The sequence below is a fragment of the Salmo salar genome, chromosome 01, assembly GCF_965601325.2.
Source record: "Salmo salar chromosome 01, fSalSal1, whole genome shotgun sequence".
NCBI lineage: Eukaryota > Metazoa > Chordata > Actinopteri > Salmoniformes > Salmonidae > Salmo > Salmo salar.
The window spans coordinates 141,803,855-141,822,259 of NC_138291.1; the positions used below are offsets into that span (position 1 = coordinate 141,803,855).

At 44.6% G+C, this 18,405-nt stretch overlaps 1 protein-coding gene across 2 annotated transcripts in view; it reads left to right on the forward strand.

The window, feature by feature from the left end:
* Positions 1 to 18,405, forward strand: part of LOC106563476 (poly [ADP-ribose] polymerase tankyrase-1) — a 118,403-nt gene that overhangs the window by 57,814 nt on the left and 42,184 nt on the right. For both annotated transcript variants that reach the window (XM_014129102.3, XM_014129132.3), the window contains exons 4-5: positions 7,053 to 7,089; positions 12,626 to 12,701. In XM_014129102.3, the coding sequence (XP_013984577.2) occupies positions 7,053 to 7,089; positions 12,626 to 12,701 (113 nt within the window). The remainder of the gene's footprint in view (positions 1 to 7,052; positions 7,090 to 12,625; positions 12,702 to 18,405) is intronic.

Below are 18,405 nucleotides of genomic sequence, written 5' to 3' on the forward strand. Positions count from 1 at the left end.
TGACTGCGTTCCTCCATTGAGTCAAAAAAACTTCTGATTCCAGGAGCACCATGAGCTGTTGCTATCGAAAAGGTGTCTGATTCATAATTTTCACCTCGAATAGAAGTAGAGGGACTTTTGTCAGAGGTTGCTTGTTGTGAGCTCTGAGGGAACTTTATGCACTTGGCCAGATGATTCTGCATCTTTATTGCGTTCTTCACATATGATTTGGCATAGTATTTGCAAATGTACACAGCTTTTCCATCTACATTAGCTGCAGTGAAATGTCTCCACACATCAGATAGTGCCCTTGGCATTTTCCTGTCAAAATTAGAAAGGGTAAAAAAAAAAAAAAGAATACAGTTCCATGTACAAATAACTAAATTCAGCAAAAAAAAAGAAACATCCCTTTTTCAGGACCCTGTCTTTCAAAGAGAATTCGTAAAAATCCAAATAACTTCACAGATCTTCATTGTAAAGGGTTTTAACGCTGTTTCCCATGCTTGTTCAATGAACCATAAACAATTCATGAACATGCACCTGTGTGAACAGACACTAACAGCTTACAGACGGTAGGCAATTAAGGTCACAGTTATGGAAACTTAGGACACTAAAGAGGCCTTTCTACAGACTCTGAAAAACACCAAAAGAAAGATGCCCAGGGTCCCTGCTCATCTGTGTGAATGTGCCTTAGGCATGCTGCAAGGAGGCTTGAGGACTGCAGATGTGGCCAGGGCAATAAATTGCAATGTCCGTACTGAGAGGCCTAAGACAGCGCTACAGGGAGACGGGACGGACAGCTGATCTTCCTCGCAGTGGCAGACCACGTGTACCAACACCTGCACAGGATCGGTACATCCAAAAATCACACCTGTGGGACAGGTACAGGATGGCAACAACAACTGCCCAAGTTACACCAGAAACGCACAATCCCTCCATCAGTGCTCCGACTGTCCTCAATAGACTGAGAGAGGCTGGACTGTGGGCTTGTAGGCATGTTGTAAGGCAGGTCCTCACCACACATCACCGGCAACAACGTCGCCTATGGACTCAAACCCACCGTCATTGGACCAGACAGGACTGGCAAAAAGTGCTCTTCACTGACGAGTTGCGGTTTTGTCTCAACAGGGGTGATGGTTAGATTCACGTTTATCGTCGAAGGAATAAGTGTTACACCGAGGACTGTACTCTGGAGCGGGATCGATTTGGAGGTGGAGGGGCCGTCATGGCCTGGGGCGGTGTGTCACAGCATCATCGGACTGAGCTTGTTGTCATTGCAGGCAATCTCAACGCTGTGTGTTACAGGGAAGACATCCTCCTACCTCATGTGGTACCCTTCCTGCAGGCTCTTCCTGACATGACCCACCAGCATGACAATGCCACCAGCCATACTGCTCATTCTGTGCGTGATTTCCTGCAAGACAGGAATGTCAGTGTTCTGCCATGGCCAGCGAAGAGCCCGGATCGCAATCCCATTGAGCATGTCTGGGACCTGTTGGATCAGACGGTGAGGGCTAGGGCCATTCCACCCAGAAATGTCCGGGAACTTTCAGGTGCCTTGGTGGAAGAGTGGGGTAACATCTCACAGCAAGAACTGGCAAATCTGGTGCAGTCCATGAGGAGGAGATGCACAGCAGTACTTAACCTCTCTGGGCTAGGCGGGACGAATTCGTCCCACCTACGTAACAGCCAGTTGAATCCTGTGGCGCGATTTTCAAAACGTTTGAAATGCTATTACTTCAATTTCTCAAACATATGACTATTTTACAGCTATTTAAAGACAAGACTCTCGTTAATCTAACCACACTGTCCGATTTCAAAAAGGCTTTACAACGAAAGCAAAACATTAGATTATGTCAGCAGAGTACCAAGCCAGAAATAATCAGACACCCATTTTTCAAGCTAGCATATGTCACAAAAACCCAGAAGACAGCTAAATGCAGCACTAACCTTTGATGATCTTCATCAGATGACAACCCTAGGACATTATGTTATACAATACATGCATGTTTTGTTCAATCAAGTTCATATTTATATCAAAAACCAGCTTTTTACATTAGCATGTGACGTTCAGAACTAGCATACCCCCCGCAAACCTCCGGTGAATTTACTAAATTACTCACGATAAACGTTCACAAAAAGCATAACAATTATTTTAAGAATTATAGATACAGAACTCCTCTATGCACTCGATATGTCCGATTTTAAAATAGCTTTTTGGTGAAAGCACATTTTGCAATATTCTAAGTACATAGCCCAGGCATCACGGGCTAGCTATTTAGACACCCGGCAAGTTTAGCACTCACCAATATCAGGTTTACTATTATAAAAGTTTGATTACCTTTTGTTGTCTTCGTCAGAATGCGCTCCCAGGACTGCTACTTCAATAACAAGTGTTGGTTTGGTCCAAAATAATCCATCGTTATATCCGAATAGCGGCGTTTTGTTCGTGCGTCCCAGACACTATCTGAAATGGTCAATCAGGGTTGCGCGCATGGCGCAATTCGTGACAAAAAAAAATCTAAATATTCCATTACCGTACTTCGAAGCATGTCAACCGCTGTTTAAAATCCATTTTTAGGCCATTTTTCTCGTAAAAAAGCGATAATATTCCGACCGGGAATGTCCATTTAGCTAAACAGAGGAAAGTCAACAAAGCTTTCGGTCGACGCGGGCACGAGCCTGAGTCTCACAGTACTGTAACCAGCCACTACCCAAACGCGCTACTTTTTTTCAGCCAGAGCCTGCAAAGCCACGATTCAGCTTTTTACCGCCTTCTGAGACCCTATGGCAGCCGTAGGAAGTGTCACGGGACAGCTAAGATCCTCACTCTTCAATAAACAGAGACAAGAAGAACGACACCTTGTCAGACAGGCCACTTCCTGCATGAAACCTTCTCAGTTTTTTGCCTGCCAAATGAGTTCTGTTATACTCACAGACACCATTCAAACAGTTTTAGAAACGTTAGGGTGTTTTCTATCCATATGTAATAAGTATATGCATATTCTAGTTACTGGGTAGGAGTGGTAACCAGATTAAATCGGGTACGTTTTTTATCCGGCGGTGTAAATACTGCCCCCTAGCCCTAACAGGTTAATGCAGCTGGTGGCCACACCAGATACTGACTGTTACTTTTCATTTTGACCCTCTCCCCTTTCTTCAGGTCACATGTCTGTGGAACTTGTTCAGTTTGTCTCAATTGTTTAATCTTATGTTCATACAAATATTTACACATGTTTGCTGAAAAGAAACGCAGTTGACAGTGAGGACGTTTCTTTTTTTGCTGAGTTTAGTTAAGCAGTTAGATTAAACAACTCCTTTGTAAGATAAATGTTTTAAAATTTGACATGTATGGAAACAGGTGAATTAACACTCCTCAGTTAGCAGGCTCTAGCAAGCTAAAACCCACATGGAAGCAAAAACTAACTAGCAGAAATTGTTAACAAGTTAGAAATGATTTAAACACACTTTGCTGTAGGCCACTATTTACTAGTTAACCAAAAAATCATGTATGTCATATAAAATATATTCAACCCAACCAGTATTGTAATCAAACCTTACCAGAAAGCATGTAGTCCTTGGCTCAGACAGTGTAGTAGTGTGGGCTCAATAGCATCTCATAGGTGTGCAAGATCTTGAGTCAGCTGTGCATGTGATGGAAGAATGCACTGTGCATGCAGAGGGTTGCAATTCCATTGAAATTTGAGATAGTTTAACCAAAATATGCCACAAGACCTAGAAATGCCTTGTGTGTATCCCACAGAAAAAGGCTCACTGTTCCCTTTGCAACCCTACTCATGAGGGAACCAGAGTTCAAGATCGCATAACCAGAAGGAAAAAAACCTGTCGTCGTCGTCCCCCTCAGGCTACACCAGGGGTCAGCAACCTTTTCCAGTTGGAGTGCCAATTTATCTTTGACCATTTCTACTGATATGCGTGCCAGTTATGATTTTCATATGCACATTTTTGTGGAACAGTCATTTCATTTATAATAAAGTCTTTGAATCTCAAAATCTTTGTGGTTATTCAAAATTCTAAAAGTAACTTATATTACCATTGCCAACTATGTAAAAATTGCTAACATAAAGCCAACAAATAAAAACGTTGCAACTTGCAGGTAGAAAACATCCTGATTTAAAAAATTGATATCCTATTAATCACATTGGCTATGCATGGCATGTCTGCAAGGAACTTGAAATATTGTATCAACTTGGTCTGGCCTGAAGCTCACCCTCGGAAACTTGCCACATTGTATAAAATATTCTGGGCCCTCAGAGTTTCCCGTGCCAGTGAGCTCCATATAGACAGAACTGTAGGCTATTTGTGCAAGGGATAAGAAGTAATCAGGTTGGCCTATTTTATGACGTTTCAAACGGATCAGAACATACACGTTTTTCTCCCTTTCACACCGAGTGATTGAAAGAGAGAGTGATTTTCTTTTCTCCAAATAGGCTATGTTGAGGAAATATTGTCTGTCTCAATAGACGTAAAAACAGACTTTTATTTACTTGCTGTTTGAGGTGAAGACAAAATGACTCATATGTTCCACAGTGGTGGTGAGTTAAGACAATCAAAAATACTATCAGATCCCCAAATGGGCGCATTTATCATTTATAGGCCTACATTTGCGCGCAGGCCAGGCATCCTAGGCCTACTGCTATGCATAATCCGGTGTGCGTCCTTACTCACCATTTAACGGAGCGCTACAAATAAAATACATTGAATGAATTGACAACTCGTAAATGGAATGAAATAAACCAAAACGTGTTCCTCACAAGTGTAGCCTAGGTTGTGCGGTCCACAAACTCCAACAATGAGAACGGTAAAAGACTGTAATAATAATTTATTGAATGCATTAACAGAAATTACCTTAACCAAACATTGTAGATTTGAAATTATGGTAATTAACAGTAAATGTACTACTGGTGTGTAAGGTTCTGGGTGTAGCTGGTGCAGAGGAGTCAGGCGCAGGACAGCAGAGATGAGTAACACAATGAACTTTACTAAAAATTTCCAAATACATGAAGTAATACCAAGCCCACAAACATCGGACCGAACTTACAATAAAACAAATAATGAACATGTAATTGGGGAATTGAAACCAGGTGTGTAAAACAAAGACAAACCAAATGGAAAATGAAAAGTGGATCGGCGATGGCTGGAAGGCCGGTGACGTCGACCGCCGAACGCCGCCCGAACAGGAAGAGGGACCGACTTCGGCGGAAGTCGTGACATGGTGTGCCATCCCACGGCCTACGCAATGGATTGGTCCACTGACACATGCGTGAATCAGACCGGTGTCTTGTGGCACAATTTTTTTTTATATAATTGCTGCTCGACCCAAAAAACAATATTGGTCGACCAACAGCCTATCGACCAAACAATCGACCAGTCAGTCGACTGGGGTCAGCCCTAGAAGCCGTGCTAATTTCTGCCTCGCCATCTGCTGTTTTTATATCCTCTCCTCCCTGTCGATAATATCATATCTGTTAGAATGATCCAATCAGAGTCAGAGTACAGGCAGTCAGGCACACCACAGCAGAGACAGAAGAAACCAACCACTGCTCTGGCAAAGATGGATGGGAGCACCCCATGCCTCAGAGGAGATTTACTTCTGTTTGATATTGACTGAGGCAACCGTACCCCGAATATATATATACACACAGCCTACTCCCCCACAGAAACACAATGTAATTCATGGCATCCATTAACTGCCCTCTGGGGTCTGGCCATTCCAGTCAGTCTATCACTATGTCCACGTCAGCTGCCTATCAAATATTAGAGAGGGTGACTGAGTGCAGGGGCATCACCACTAACAACACAGGGCGAGGAAAGATGGTGTGTGTGCTCTCCTCTCACCTTGCTTTATCTCAGGAGAGGAGGGGTGTTGTTTGTTTGATCTTGCTGCCCATATGTCTCTGAGTTAATAAATGTATTATGTCCATAGAGACCTAAAAGCCTGCCTAGACCTGTCCCCTCTCTGTATGGGAGTCCATCCCAGCCATAGTCATCTAACCCCAGCCAGCCCCCAGAGACCCCCCCCCCCCCCTCCTGGATGTATTCTGTGTGTTCTGATCTTAACACCAGGCAGCCTCCCTCCCTGTCTCCACATCCCCGGCTGTTGGAATGGAAACAAAGGACTCCTCCAATTAAGCCACTGTGTCTGACTGCGTGTATTCTTTTTGTGTTCCAGAATGCTTTCTCTCTCCCTCCCTCCGTCTCTGTGGCACCCCTCAGGCATGTCCTGTCAAATCCACGCATGTTGTCGCAGGACCCTTAATCACTCCTCTTTCACCATGTTATTCATTCTTCCTCCTCGTTCCCCGTCTCCCCCTCAGTCTCCTCAGGTCCTGGCAGAGAAAGCACACACATAGGGGATGGGGGGGTGGAGGAGAGGAAATCAAGGGGGGTCGGAAGGAGGGAGAGGGGGATGGAATTTGTTGCGACTGTAGTGGCGGGGGCAGGGCTGTGGGATGAGAGGGATGAGGGAGAAGGGAGGATGAGGGTGGGACCACTTCTGTTTATGATATCTATTTCCCTTCTGTTATCACGGCAACCCCTCCTCCTGTGCTAACAGAAAAACAGGAGGAGAGAGAGAGAGAGGCGGCGTTGGTTGGATGTGTGTGTGTGTGTGAGAGAGAGAAAGAAAGCCGTTTAATTTGAAGATTGAAACAAGCCGTCTCCTAGAGGATGATAATGCTGTGTGCACAGGCTGCCCAACGTCACGGCAACATCAGCCAAAGGGGTGTGCACTGAGCTACGCCACCCAAACCAAGAGAGAGATGTGCGAGGGAGGGGAGGGGGAGAGAGAAAACAGAGGGAGTGCGAGAGAGAGCCGTAAGGAGAGAGAAATAGGCAGGCATTGAGGAAGGTTCTCTGTTTAATGTGTGGGTGCTCTGCTACACCGTGTGTGTGTGTGTGTGTGTTCTCCCACACAGTGTCTGTGTGTGTTTCTCTCTTTTCTCTCTGTGCCGTAGCTGCCTCTCTCTCGACTGTGACACTGGCTCTGTGCTGCTGCTGTGCATCTCTCTCCCTGCCCGTCTCTGACACTATGATTTTCTGCAACCATTTAGGTGAATACAAGAAAGACGAACTCCTGGAGGCGGCTAGGTGAGTACAAGCTCCCCTCTCATCCTCTCTCCATGTCTCTCCTCCTTTTAATCTCTATCTCCCTTCTCCCCTCTTCCCCTCCGGCATTAGCAGACAGGTGTTGTGAAAGGGCTGAGCGTGTGGCTTAGGAGTGCTGGTGCACGGTGAGGGTTGTTATTGTGAAGGGATACCCACGTGGACTGTGTGTGGCCCTTTCTCTTTTGGGCAGAAGTCCGTCCTCGCTCTCCTCCGTCCTTTCACTTCCGTGCCCCGTAAACCGATGTGGTCGAGGAGCGTGTCAATTAGTTAGTAGGCAAACGGAAGATGGTCCCCCCGCCCTCGATAGCCTCCTTTTGGCGAGGAAGCACAAATGTTTCCTACCGCGGAAGAGTTTTGATATCTGCCACACCACCTTATGAATCAGCTGTTGTATTGTCAGAGGGGAAAAGCATGCACACATTTAAAGACAAAAAGCTACGTATCCGTTTAGCTATAAACTGTCTTGCACAACTAACTTAATTTATTTTTAGCACTTTACACATTTATTTTGGGTTCCACCCATGTAAACGTCATTGGCCTGATGACGCGCGAGTGGAGGAGCTTCTCATTCATTCAAGAGCATTTTCGTCCACGTTCCCACTCCTCGATTACCTTTGACCTTTTTCAGAAGGAGGCGAGAGAGGACAGAGAACGCAGGAGTTGAGCAAATCCAATTTAAAGGCCCCTGTCTGTGTGGAGGGTTAGTTGTTACTTCTGCTTGGTGTGGGTGGCAGGACAGCGACGTGTCATTCAATCAACACAGAACACACTATGTTAAGACACACTGACCGGAGTCCGGACTGAGTTCCTTGGTAAGGTGCTAGCTCACCGACCAGAGACCCAGAGTAGAACCAGAATGGATCATTTAAGGTTGCTCCATTTGATTTTAATCACTTTCCGACTGCAAAACCTTCCAAACATGTTTGCCTGTGGTAAAGTGGTCAGAAAGTGACTTTTTGGACCTGAATGCAAAAACATTCATGTGATAGAAGCCCTCAAAGTTGAGCCATTTTGCATAGCCCCCCACCCTACCATGAGACATTCGTTTCTGAGACTGGTTACTCAAATTAATTTATCCTCTGCTGCAGAGGTAACTCTGGGCCTTCCTTTCCTGTGGTGGTCTTCATAGGGCCAGTTTCGTTATAGCACTTTTGTGACTATACTTGAAGAAACTTTCAAAGTTCTTGACATTTTCTGGATTGACTGACCTTCATGTCTTAAATTCCTGATGGACTGTAATTTCTTTGCTTATTTGAGCTGTTCTTGCCATAATATGAACTTGGTCTTTTACCAAATAGGACTATCTTCTATATACCCACCCCTACCTTGTCACAACACAACTGATTGGATCAAACGCAACAGTTCATATTTTGGCAAGAACAGCTCAAATAAGCTAAGAGAAATGACAGTCCATCATTACTTTAAGACATGAAGGTCAGTCAATCCAGAAAATGTCAAGAACTTTGAAAGTTTCTTCAAGTGCAGTCGCAAAAACCATCAAGTGCTATGATGAAACTGGCTCTCACGAGGACCGCCACAGGAAAGAAAGACCCAGAGTTACCTCTGCTGCAGAGGTTAAGTTCATTAGAGTTACCAGCCTCAGGAATTGCAACCCAAATAAATACTTCACAGAGTTCAAGTAACAGACACATCTCAACATCAACTGTTCAGAGGAGACTGCGTGAATCAGACCTTCATGGTCGAATTGCTGCAAAGAAACCACTTCTAAAGGACACCAATAACAAGAAGAGACTTGCTTGGGCCAAGAAACACGAGCAATGGACATTAGACCGGTGAAAGTCTGTCCTTTGGTCTGATGAGTCCAAATTTGAGATTTCTGGTTCCAACCGCTGTGTATTTGTGAGATGTAGATTAGGTGAGCGGATGGTCTCCGCATGTATGGTTCCCACCGTGAAGCATAGAGGAGGTGGTGTTATGGTGTGGGGGTGCTTTGCTGGTGACACTGTCTGTGATTTATTTAGAATTCAAGGCACACTTAACCAGCAATGGCTACCACCGCATTCTGCAGCGATACGCCATCCCATCTGATTTGGGCTTAGTGGGACTATCATTTGTTTTAAACAGGACAATGACCCAACACACCTCCAGGCTGTGTAAGGGCTATTTGACCAAGAAGGAGAGTGATGGAGTGCTGCATCAAATGACCTGGCCTCCACAATCACCCGACCTCAACCCAATTGAGATGGTTTGGGATGAGTTGGACCGCAGAGTGAAGGAAAAGCAGCCAAGAAGTGCTCATCATATGTGGGAACTCTTTCAAGACTGTTGGAAAAGCATTCCAGGTGAAGCTGTTTGAGACAATGCCGAGAGTTTGCAAAGCTGTCATCAAGGCAAAGGGTGGCTACTTTGAAGAGTCTAAAATATATTTTGACTTGTTTAACACTTTTTTGGTTACTACGTGATTCCATATGTGTTATTTCAATGTAGAAAATAGTCAAAATAAAGATGTACCCTTGAATGAGTAGTTCTGTCCAAACTTTTGACTGGTACTGTATATATTTTTAAATGTTTTATTATAAAATAGTTTGACAACTCTGTAAGCTTTCAAATGATATCGAACTCAACCATTTATCTTTTTCAGTGACAACGACATGGATGTCTCATGGTAGGGCGGGCTATGCAAAATGGGTCAACTTTGAGAACCTCTATCTCCTGAATGTTTTGGCATACATGTCCAAAAAGTCACTTTCTGACCACTTCTACCATGGCCAAACATGTATGGAAGGTTTAGTTCAAATCAAAAGGAGTGCGGTCAGAAAGTGATTGAAATCATTTGGAAGGACCCTTTTGGACAGGGTTCGCCAAATGGTGGCTTTATGAGCAAAAGAATAACCAAACCGTTTTTGTCATTTCATTGTTCGACATAAAAGACTGTAAAAACACCAGGAAGTCAGCTCCAAGTTATTTTAATTTAAGAAATCTGTTTTCAAGTATTCCCACACATAATCGACAGACACGTGATCATATACAAAGGCTGGAAATGATTGTTTTAGTCAAACATATCTGTTTGAGCTTCTTGCGGTCAATTTGCAGTCTATAAATTATTCATAATTATGTTCTTGCCCCCTACCATCCTCTCAACAACAACAAAAAATGGCCTGCGGCTGAATCTAGTTGATGATCCCTGCTGTAGGGATAACAACAGAAGGCTAGATAGACCGTCTGGTCCGGAGGCAGCTGGGATTCAGAGTAGGGGTTATCTCTCTCTCTCTATGGCTGTTATGACTGACATGACAACACCATTGTAGATGTGGTGGATGGATATTTCTTATTGACCAGCGGGTTCACAGTTCACACGGCCAGAGGTGCACTTTGGGAAGGAGTGAAGCCCCCAGAGAGAGGAAGAGGAGCAGTACTGAGTCTTCCTCCTGTCATCTGAACAGCTGAGATTCCCTGGTTTCCTGCTCTGTGCTCCCACCCTCTGTCCGCCCAGCTCTCGATGCTCCTGCTGCCTGAACACGAACTCCCTATGCCCACTGGGAACTCCTGTCATGTCCGCTATAAGCATGAGGGGATTTCTCTCTTGTTCCTACAAATGAAGGACATACAGGCTGCCCCAAAATGGCTGTTGTGGTCGCTCCACGCACAGTTTCCTCCCCACAATGGTCACCCCAGCATAGCAAAGTCTGTTATAGTCGTGCTTTGAACCACCCGAACATGTCTTGCAGTGCAAGGCATGTATGTCACATTCAGCTCATTATACTGAAGTGCCTGTCTCTGTTGGCCCTTGGCCAGCAGACCCTACTAGAACACATGAAATCTGTCTTTGATGACTGAATCAGAATACGCACTGGGGGAATGAAGGCAGGCAGAGATGAGAACTATAAAGACTCCGTCTTCATTATCTGGGAACGCAGTTGGTCGGTTGAAACCATGATGAGAGGGGTTGCCATGGAGTATAATGTAATGTTCCACTCACTCTTTCCACAACAAGCACATGTACTGTGGAGCTCCATCCATCCAGGGCTTTGCTTTCAGCACTTCTAATAAAGACGAGGCCTGCTATTGGTTATTCTGCGGTAAGGAATAAGGCTCTTCTGAGATGTCTGTATTATGGAGGGGGCGAGCCTCATATAGCTGATTGACTTATGACAGGAGGTTTACTCTGTATGGGCTCCATCTTAGCGCCCTGGTAATTAGGAAGATGAAACTGACAAACACACTAGCTTTAATCCTGTGGCCTCCACTCTCTGCTAAACCTTGGGATGTTGTTGTGCATCTCAATTAAGAATCTCTTGTTTTCACTTAAGCCCAGTTAGCGTTGTCTACCGGCGGAAGGAGAAAGAGGGGAGAGAAGAGAGGAACAGAAGAAAGCAAAGCCACCGACTATGAATGCATCTTCGCTGAAGGAACTTTGGCAAAGGTTGATACAGGGGGAACAAAAGAGAAAGAGAGGTGGGGGGGAGAAAGATCCCTTTCTTCCTTTCTCTGACAGCCTTAAAGAGTTGTCGTCATCTGGGTAATGCAGAGACTGGCCGGCTCCGCTGCCAGGGTAGTGCATCCTGGCCAGGCCTGCCGTCACCGTGTCTGGGCACCGTGCACCAACCACAGGAGGCAGAGGGCATCCCTAATAAATAAACTCTCAGAGCGTGCCAACATTAAGACTGACTGGCACGGCCACCCTGATCCAGAACAGAGCAGGCAGCAGGGCTTCTGGTAACAGCCAAAGGGTGAAGAGACACACGGACAGAGGAGAATGAGTAGCATTACCCTGACCCAGCACAGTAGTAGGGCCTTACTGTAGTTTTTTATTTTGTCCATCCCATATTCAGGCCTGTCTTTTACCCCCCCCCCCCGGCTCTTAACTGTGGATCCTTCGGAGTGCCATACAGTCACATTGAGAACTTGAGAGTGGAGCGGAGAGGATGGCCCTTCGGCTTCAGTGACCCTGGAAAGAGATGCTGAGGCTTTACATGTCTCCTGACCACACTGGACCATCACCCTGGACCGGATTTTAGGACCAGACTTCAGGACCGGCTGTTAGTGTGTGTTCAATGTGTAATGTCCTGCTGTGTTTTGGGATGGTAGAGCAGAACACAGGAAAGACCTCCACAGCAGGTAGAGATGCTGACTCTGTTATCCGGAAGCCTTCTCTCTGAATCTCTCTACAGCCATGCATAGCCTTTGGCAAAAAGGAAGTCTCTGTTGGGATAAGGAAATAATTTATACTGCGTCAGTGTTTTTCACTCTTGTTGTTTTCTGTTACCTAACTATCTTGACCAGTGTGTTCAGAGATCTAAAGACTGGTTTTGACTGCAGACATAAATAATGCTCTTTTAGTTTAGTTCGCCGTTCTGTCCATTTTAGGCAACTCCCTGGGCAAGTTTTCTACTCTCCAAGCCTTTTGTTATTCTCCTTTTTTTAGTTAATGATATTCCTCCCTTCTCTTTCTATCTCTCGTTCTCGCTCACTCGTTGGGGTATATCTAATGCAGGGCATGGTATAAATTCTTTTGTTTTTTTCGATCCCTATTTTCTATTGTTTTCTTCCGCTGCAGGAGTGGAAATGAAGAGAAGCTCATGGCCCTGCTCACTCCGTTAAACGTCAACTGCCACGCAAGCGACGGCCGCAAGGTAAGGGCTCGCTCCGCCAGCACGCACGTGTCTGCACACACATTGTTACCCAAGCGATCTCCGCTCAAACCATGATATTCCAACTCAATCGTTAAGTCATAGTGAAATGGACCAATCGGTTCAGGTAAATCTAGAGGCATTGAGACATTCTTTGCTAGCGGAGGTAGTAATTGTAAGTGAACACAAGTGGAACAGTGTGAGGAGGGGTATGTGGCCCTCTTGATGTCATAGTCCGGTCCCAGGTGTCAGTGTTAGAGGCCTGGTCTGATCTCAGGGAAAGCTACAGGATCCAAGTCAGTCCAGAGAAGAGGCTTAATCTGAGCCACGACATCCCTTCTCACAGACCTTTCATACTGGAACTGAGAGGATTTGTGCTACCCAGTTGTCTGCTGCAAGGTAATCATAATGCAATAATAGGTCAGAGTTGAGGATAGCACCACCGCTCTCTGTTCTACTAAATTTGTTTTTGAGATTTTGACCACACCTAGTTTCTATAGTATGTTGATTATAAGTAACACATTGTTAGTACAGTACACGACATTCTAGTGACAATGGATACTACAGTCATGGCCAAAAGTTTTGAGAATGACACAAATATTAATTTTCACAGTCTGCTGCCTCAGTTTGTATGATGGCAATTTGCATATACTCCAGAATGTTATGAAGAGTGATCAGATGAATTGCAATTAATTGCAAAGTCCCTCTTTGCCATGCAAATGAACTGAATCCCCCAAAACATTTCCACTGCATTTCAGCCCTGCCACAAAAGAACCAGCTGACATCATGTCAGTGATTCTCTCGTTAACACAGGTGTGAGTGTTGACAAGGACAAGGCTGGAGATCACTCTGTCATGCTGATTGAGTTCGAATAACAGACTGGAAGCTTCAAGAGGAGGGTGGTGCTTGGAATCATTGTTCTTCCTCTGTCAACCATGGTTACCTGCAAGGAAACACGTGCCGTCATCATTGCTTTGCACAAAAAGGACTTCACAGGCAAGGATATTGCTGCCTGTAAGATTGCACCTAAATCAACCATTTATCGGATCATCAAGAACTTCAAGGAGAGCGGTTCAATTGTTGTGAAGAAGGCTTCAGGGCGCCCAAGAAAGTCCAGCAAGCGCCAGGACCATCTGCTAAAGTTGATTCAGCTGCGGGATCGGGGCACCACCAGTACAGAGCTTGCTCAGGAATGGCAGCAGGCAGGTGTGAGTGCATCTGCACGCACAGTGAGGTGAAGACTTTTGGAGGATGACCTGGTGTCAAGAAGGGCAGCAAAGAAGCCACTTCTCTCCAGGAAAACATCAGGGACAGACTGATATTCTGCAAAAGGTACAGGGATTGGACTGCTGAGGACTGGGGTAAAGTCATTTTCTCTGATGAATCCCCTTTACGATTGTTTGGGGCAACCCGAAAAAAGCTTGTACGGAGAAGACAAGGTGAGCTCTACCGTCAGTCCTGTGTCATGCCAACTGTAAAGCATCCTGAGACCATTCATGTGTGGGGTTGCTTCTCAGCCAAGGGAGTGGGCTCACTCACAATTTTGCCTAAGAATACAGCCATGAATAAAGAATGGTACCAACACATCCTCCGAGAGCAACTTCTCCCAACCATCCAAGAACAGTTTGGTGACGAACAATGCCTTTTCCAGCATGATGGAGCACCTTGCCATAAGGCAAAAGTGATAACTAAGTGGCTCGGGGAACAAAACATCGATATTTTGGGTCCATGGCCAGGAAACTCCCCAGACCTTAATCCCATTGAGAACTTGTGGTCAATCCTCAAGAGGCGGGTGGACAAACAAAAACCCACAAACTCCAAGCATTGATTATGCAAGAATGGGCTGCCATAAGTCAGGATGTGGCCCAGAAGTTAATTGACAGCATGCCAGGGCGGATTGCAGAGGTCTTGAAAAAGAAGGGTCAACACTGCAAATATTGAGTCTTTGCATCAACTTCATGTAATTGTCAAGAAAAACCTTTGACACTTGTGAAATGCTTGTAATTATACTTCAGTATTCCATAGTAACATCTGACAAATATCTAAAGACACTGAAGCAGCAGACTTTGCAAATTAATATTTGTGTCATTCTCAAAACTTTTGGCCACGACTGGACAGTATAGCCACATGCTGTGATATTCATCATGTCCAAACTTTCAGAGAGAACTGTAATGTTATCTTCCTGGGAACATTTTAGCAATAAGGCCTGAGAACTATCGTATGAGTAACTCCCGACTAAGGGCTGTTTTTAGGCCCGACGCAGAGCAGAGGGACGGGAATATTTTCTTAACTCTTCTTGAACTGCACTGTTGGCTAAGGGCTTATAAGTAAGCATTTCACGGTAAGGTCTACACTTGTTGTAGTCGGCGCATGTGACAAATAAAGTTTGATTTGTTATTCAAGATAATTCCTGGGTTCGAGGCCCTTATTGCTTTTATAAAACGGTTGCTAGTGTATGACCAAAAAAACAGATTTAACGGCATGTTTTCATTTTTTATTTAGTAAATTTGTTTGATTTAATCCTTCCACCATACGATATAGTCTGAGAAAAGACAGTCGTTAGTCCTGGAATCCTGAAGTTGCAAGCCAAATGGGCTGGTCGTCCATTCTATTGGCATGGACGTTCTAAGCCACAGATGTCAAACTCATTCCACAAAAGGCCAAGTTTATGCGGGTTTTCGGTCCTCCCTTGTGCTTGATTGATGAATTAAGGTCACTAATTAGTAAGGAACTCCCCACACCTGGTTGTCTCGGGCTTAATTGAAAGGAAAAACCAAGAACCTGCAGACACAAGGCCCTCAATGGAATGAGTTTGACACCCCTGGTCTAAGCAAAAAAGGTTGCTATGAGACTAGCACTTTCTCCTTTGCAAACCTAGCCAACTAAAGCAAACACACAATCACATCAAGCAGCTGAAATGACAGCAAGCAATGTGCATTTTTGTTTGTTTTACCTTCGTTTCTTTGGATATATTCATTATATCCAGAGAATCTGTCAGTCACGTTCATATGCATGGCACGGATTGGAGAAGCAGACAGCAAGTTTTAGACAAACCCCAACTGTTGCAAACCAAATGCTAGACTAGTAGCATGGGGAAATATTGCCTAGACGTTTTTTCTCAGGGGAGATGAAGTGCATAAATTACCTGGCTAGGCTGTCGGACAGTGGATGCGCATTGATTCAAATGGAACTGTTAACAGACATTATCAAATCAAACTTTATTTGTCACATGCGCCGACTACAACAAGTGTAGACCTTACCGTGAAATGCTTACTTACAAGCCCTTAGCCAACAGTGCAGTTCAAGAAGAGTTAAGAAAATATTTACCAAATAAACCAAGGTAAAAAAATTATAAAAAGTAACACAATAAAAGAACAATAACGAGGCTATATACATGGGGTACAGGTACAGAGTCGGTGTGCGGGGGTACAGGTTAGTTGAGGTAATTTGTACATGTAGGTAGTAGGGGTGAGTAAATTATTTTAGTAAATTCATTACCCGGGATTGTGGTTACTAACTCTTATCAACCAATCAGCATCCAATATCCAAATAACCGGTTTTATAGTTTAGAATTATTCCGGTAGAGGGATTTGGGGATCTGTGTGGGGTTCCGCAGTGAGGTTCTTTGTATTCCTACACCACAGCAGTGTAGGTTGTAGTTATGGCTATTAAGTAAGCCGTTAGCATTCAATGACTCCTGATCATCCACCGGCTGGGTTGTCACTGCTGTGGCTTTGTATATCTGAATTCTGTCCCTGTCTGCTTCAGGAGGCATGCAATGACATTTAGATTTGGATTGATTTCCGTGAGGGTATGATGACAGCGATAATAATAACTGACACAATGATGCATATTAAAATGCTAATGAAGCTTTCCCAAAGATTGTCGCCATAATCTCCATCTCAAGACCCTTTTCTTTATTACCCCTTTTTTCCTTTTAATTAAAATGCCACCATCCCTCCCTCCACCTCCCTGGCCAATTCTCTGCCTTTTATGTGAGCAGTGCCGTTCTAGACGTTGTGGATGTTTATGGCTGGTTCTGTTTGCCAGATCACGGCCCTCTAATACAGCTCTGCAGGGTGCAGTGTTCCTGTCTGCCAGCCAGCCAGCCAGTTGGTTGCTCCCCAGACCTCAGTGTTTATGAACAGAGAGAATGTATTCTCCTTTACAGTCTTCACTAATGTGCAGTGCGGTTAGTCTCTCTGTGCTAATGAGTTGCTGTGGCCCTGGCAGCACAGCATGTCGGTTCAGAGATGCTGTTCTAAGGCAGATGAGAGGGTTGCTTCTGCTAGTTACATTGCTTTGGGTTGTTGAGTCCTCGGTGTTTCTCGATATGCATACTACCGTGCTCCCCACACTCGTGCTCCACGTGCTTTCTCCAAAGCAGTGCTCTTGAGTATGCTCTTGTGAGGACAAGGGTGTGGAGAACACATAAAACTTAACATTTAATAAACACTCTCACTCCCCGTACTGTATTACCTCACGCTGCATCTCCCCATTCACTGAACCATCTTCCAGCCAGGACAATGGCAACAATATAGACGAAACAAGACGTACACCAAGCTAACGTTTTACTTCACAATTATCAGCTAGATATACTGTATATATGAATCTTTGTAATCTAGCTAGCCAGCTATCTAGTTAAACAGGCAGAAATGACCTAAAACAAATGTTATGCAAGGTACAGTAGATGTTTATTCTTCGTGGGTAGCTAGCTAACAATTCTTTGTGGCTTGCCAGTTAGCCCTATTGACTTACTATGGACTTACTCATTCACTGAACCTTCCATTTTATTTGTATTTATTTATTTAACCTTTATTTAACTAGGAAAGTCAGTGAAGAACAAATTCTTATTTACAATGACGGTCAAACCCGGACGATGTTGGGCCAATTGTGCTCCGCCCTATGGGACACCGAATCGCGGCCGGTGGTGAAACAGGCTGGATTCGAACCACAGTGTCTGTAGTGACACCTCTAGCATTGAGATGCAGTGTCTTAGACGAGCAGCGGTCTAGCCAGGACAATGGCAATAGAGACGAAACAAGATTTACACAAAACAAAAGTTTTACTTCATAACTATCAGCTAGCTATATGTGAATCGTAATAATGTAGCTAACCAGATAGTATAACTGGCAAAAATGACCTAAAACCAATGTTATCCAATATAGATGTGAATTCTACATGGGTAGCTAGCTAACAATTCTTCGTGGCTATCTAGCTAGCTAACAGTATTAGCTAGCCAGTTAGCTCTATTGACTTACTATGGCTTTCGGTCTACACACACCACAGTGGGTATGGTAGGCAGGTAACCATGCCAAAATTAACACAGCATGTATTTGTTAAGGTATGAAGTTAAAATATTGTAGTCAGACAACATATGAGAGGTGGATAGGCAACATTTATTATTATTTATTTATTTATTACTTTGTCAATTTTTTCTCCCCAATTTTGGGATTACAATCTTGTCTCATCGCTGCAACTCCCCAACGAGCTCGGGAGAGGCGAAGGTCGAGTCATGCATCCGACCCGCCAAGCCGCGCTTCTTAGCACCCACTCGCTAAACCCGGAAGCCAGCTGCACCAATGTGTCGGAAGACGCTGGGCCAATTGTGCATCGCCATAGGGGACTCAAGTCACGGCTGGTTGTGACACAGCCGCCTGGGATTGAACCCGAGGCTGTAGTGATGCCGCAACACTGAGATGCAGTG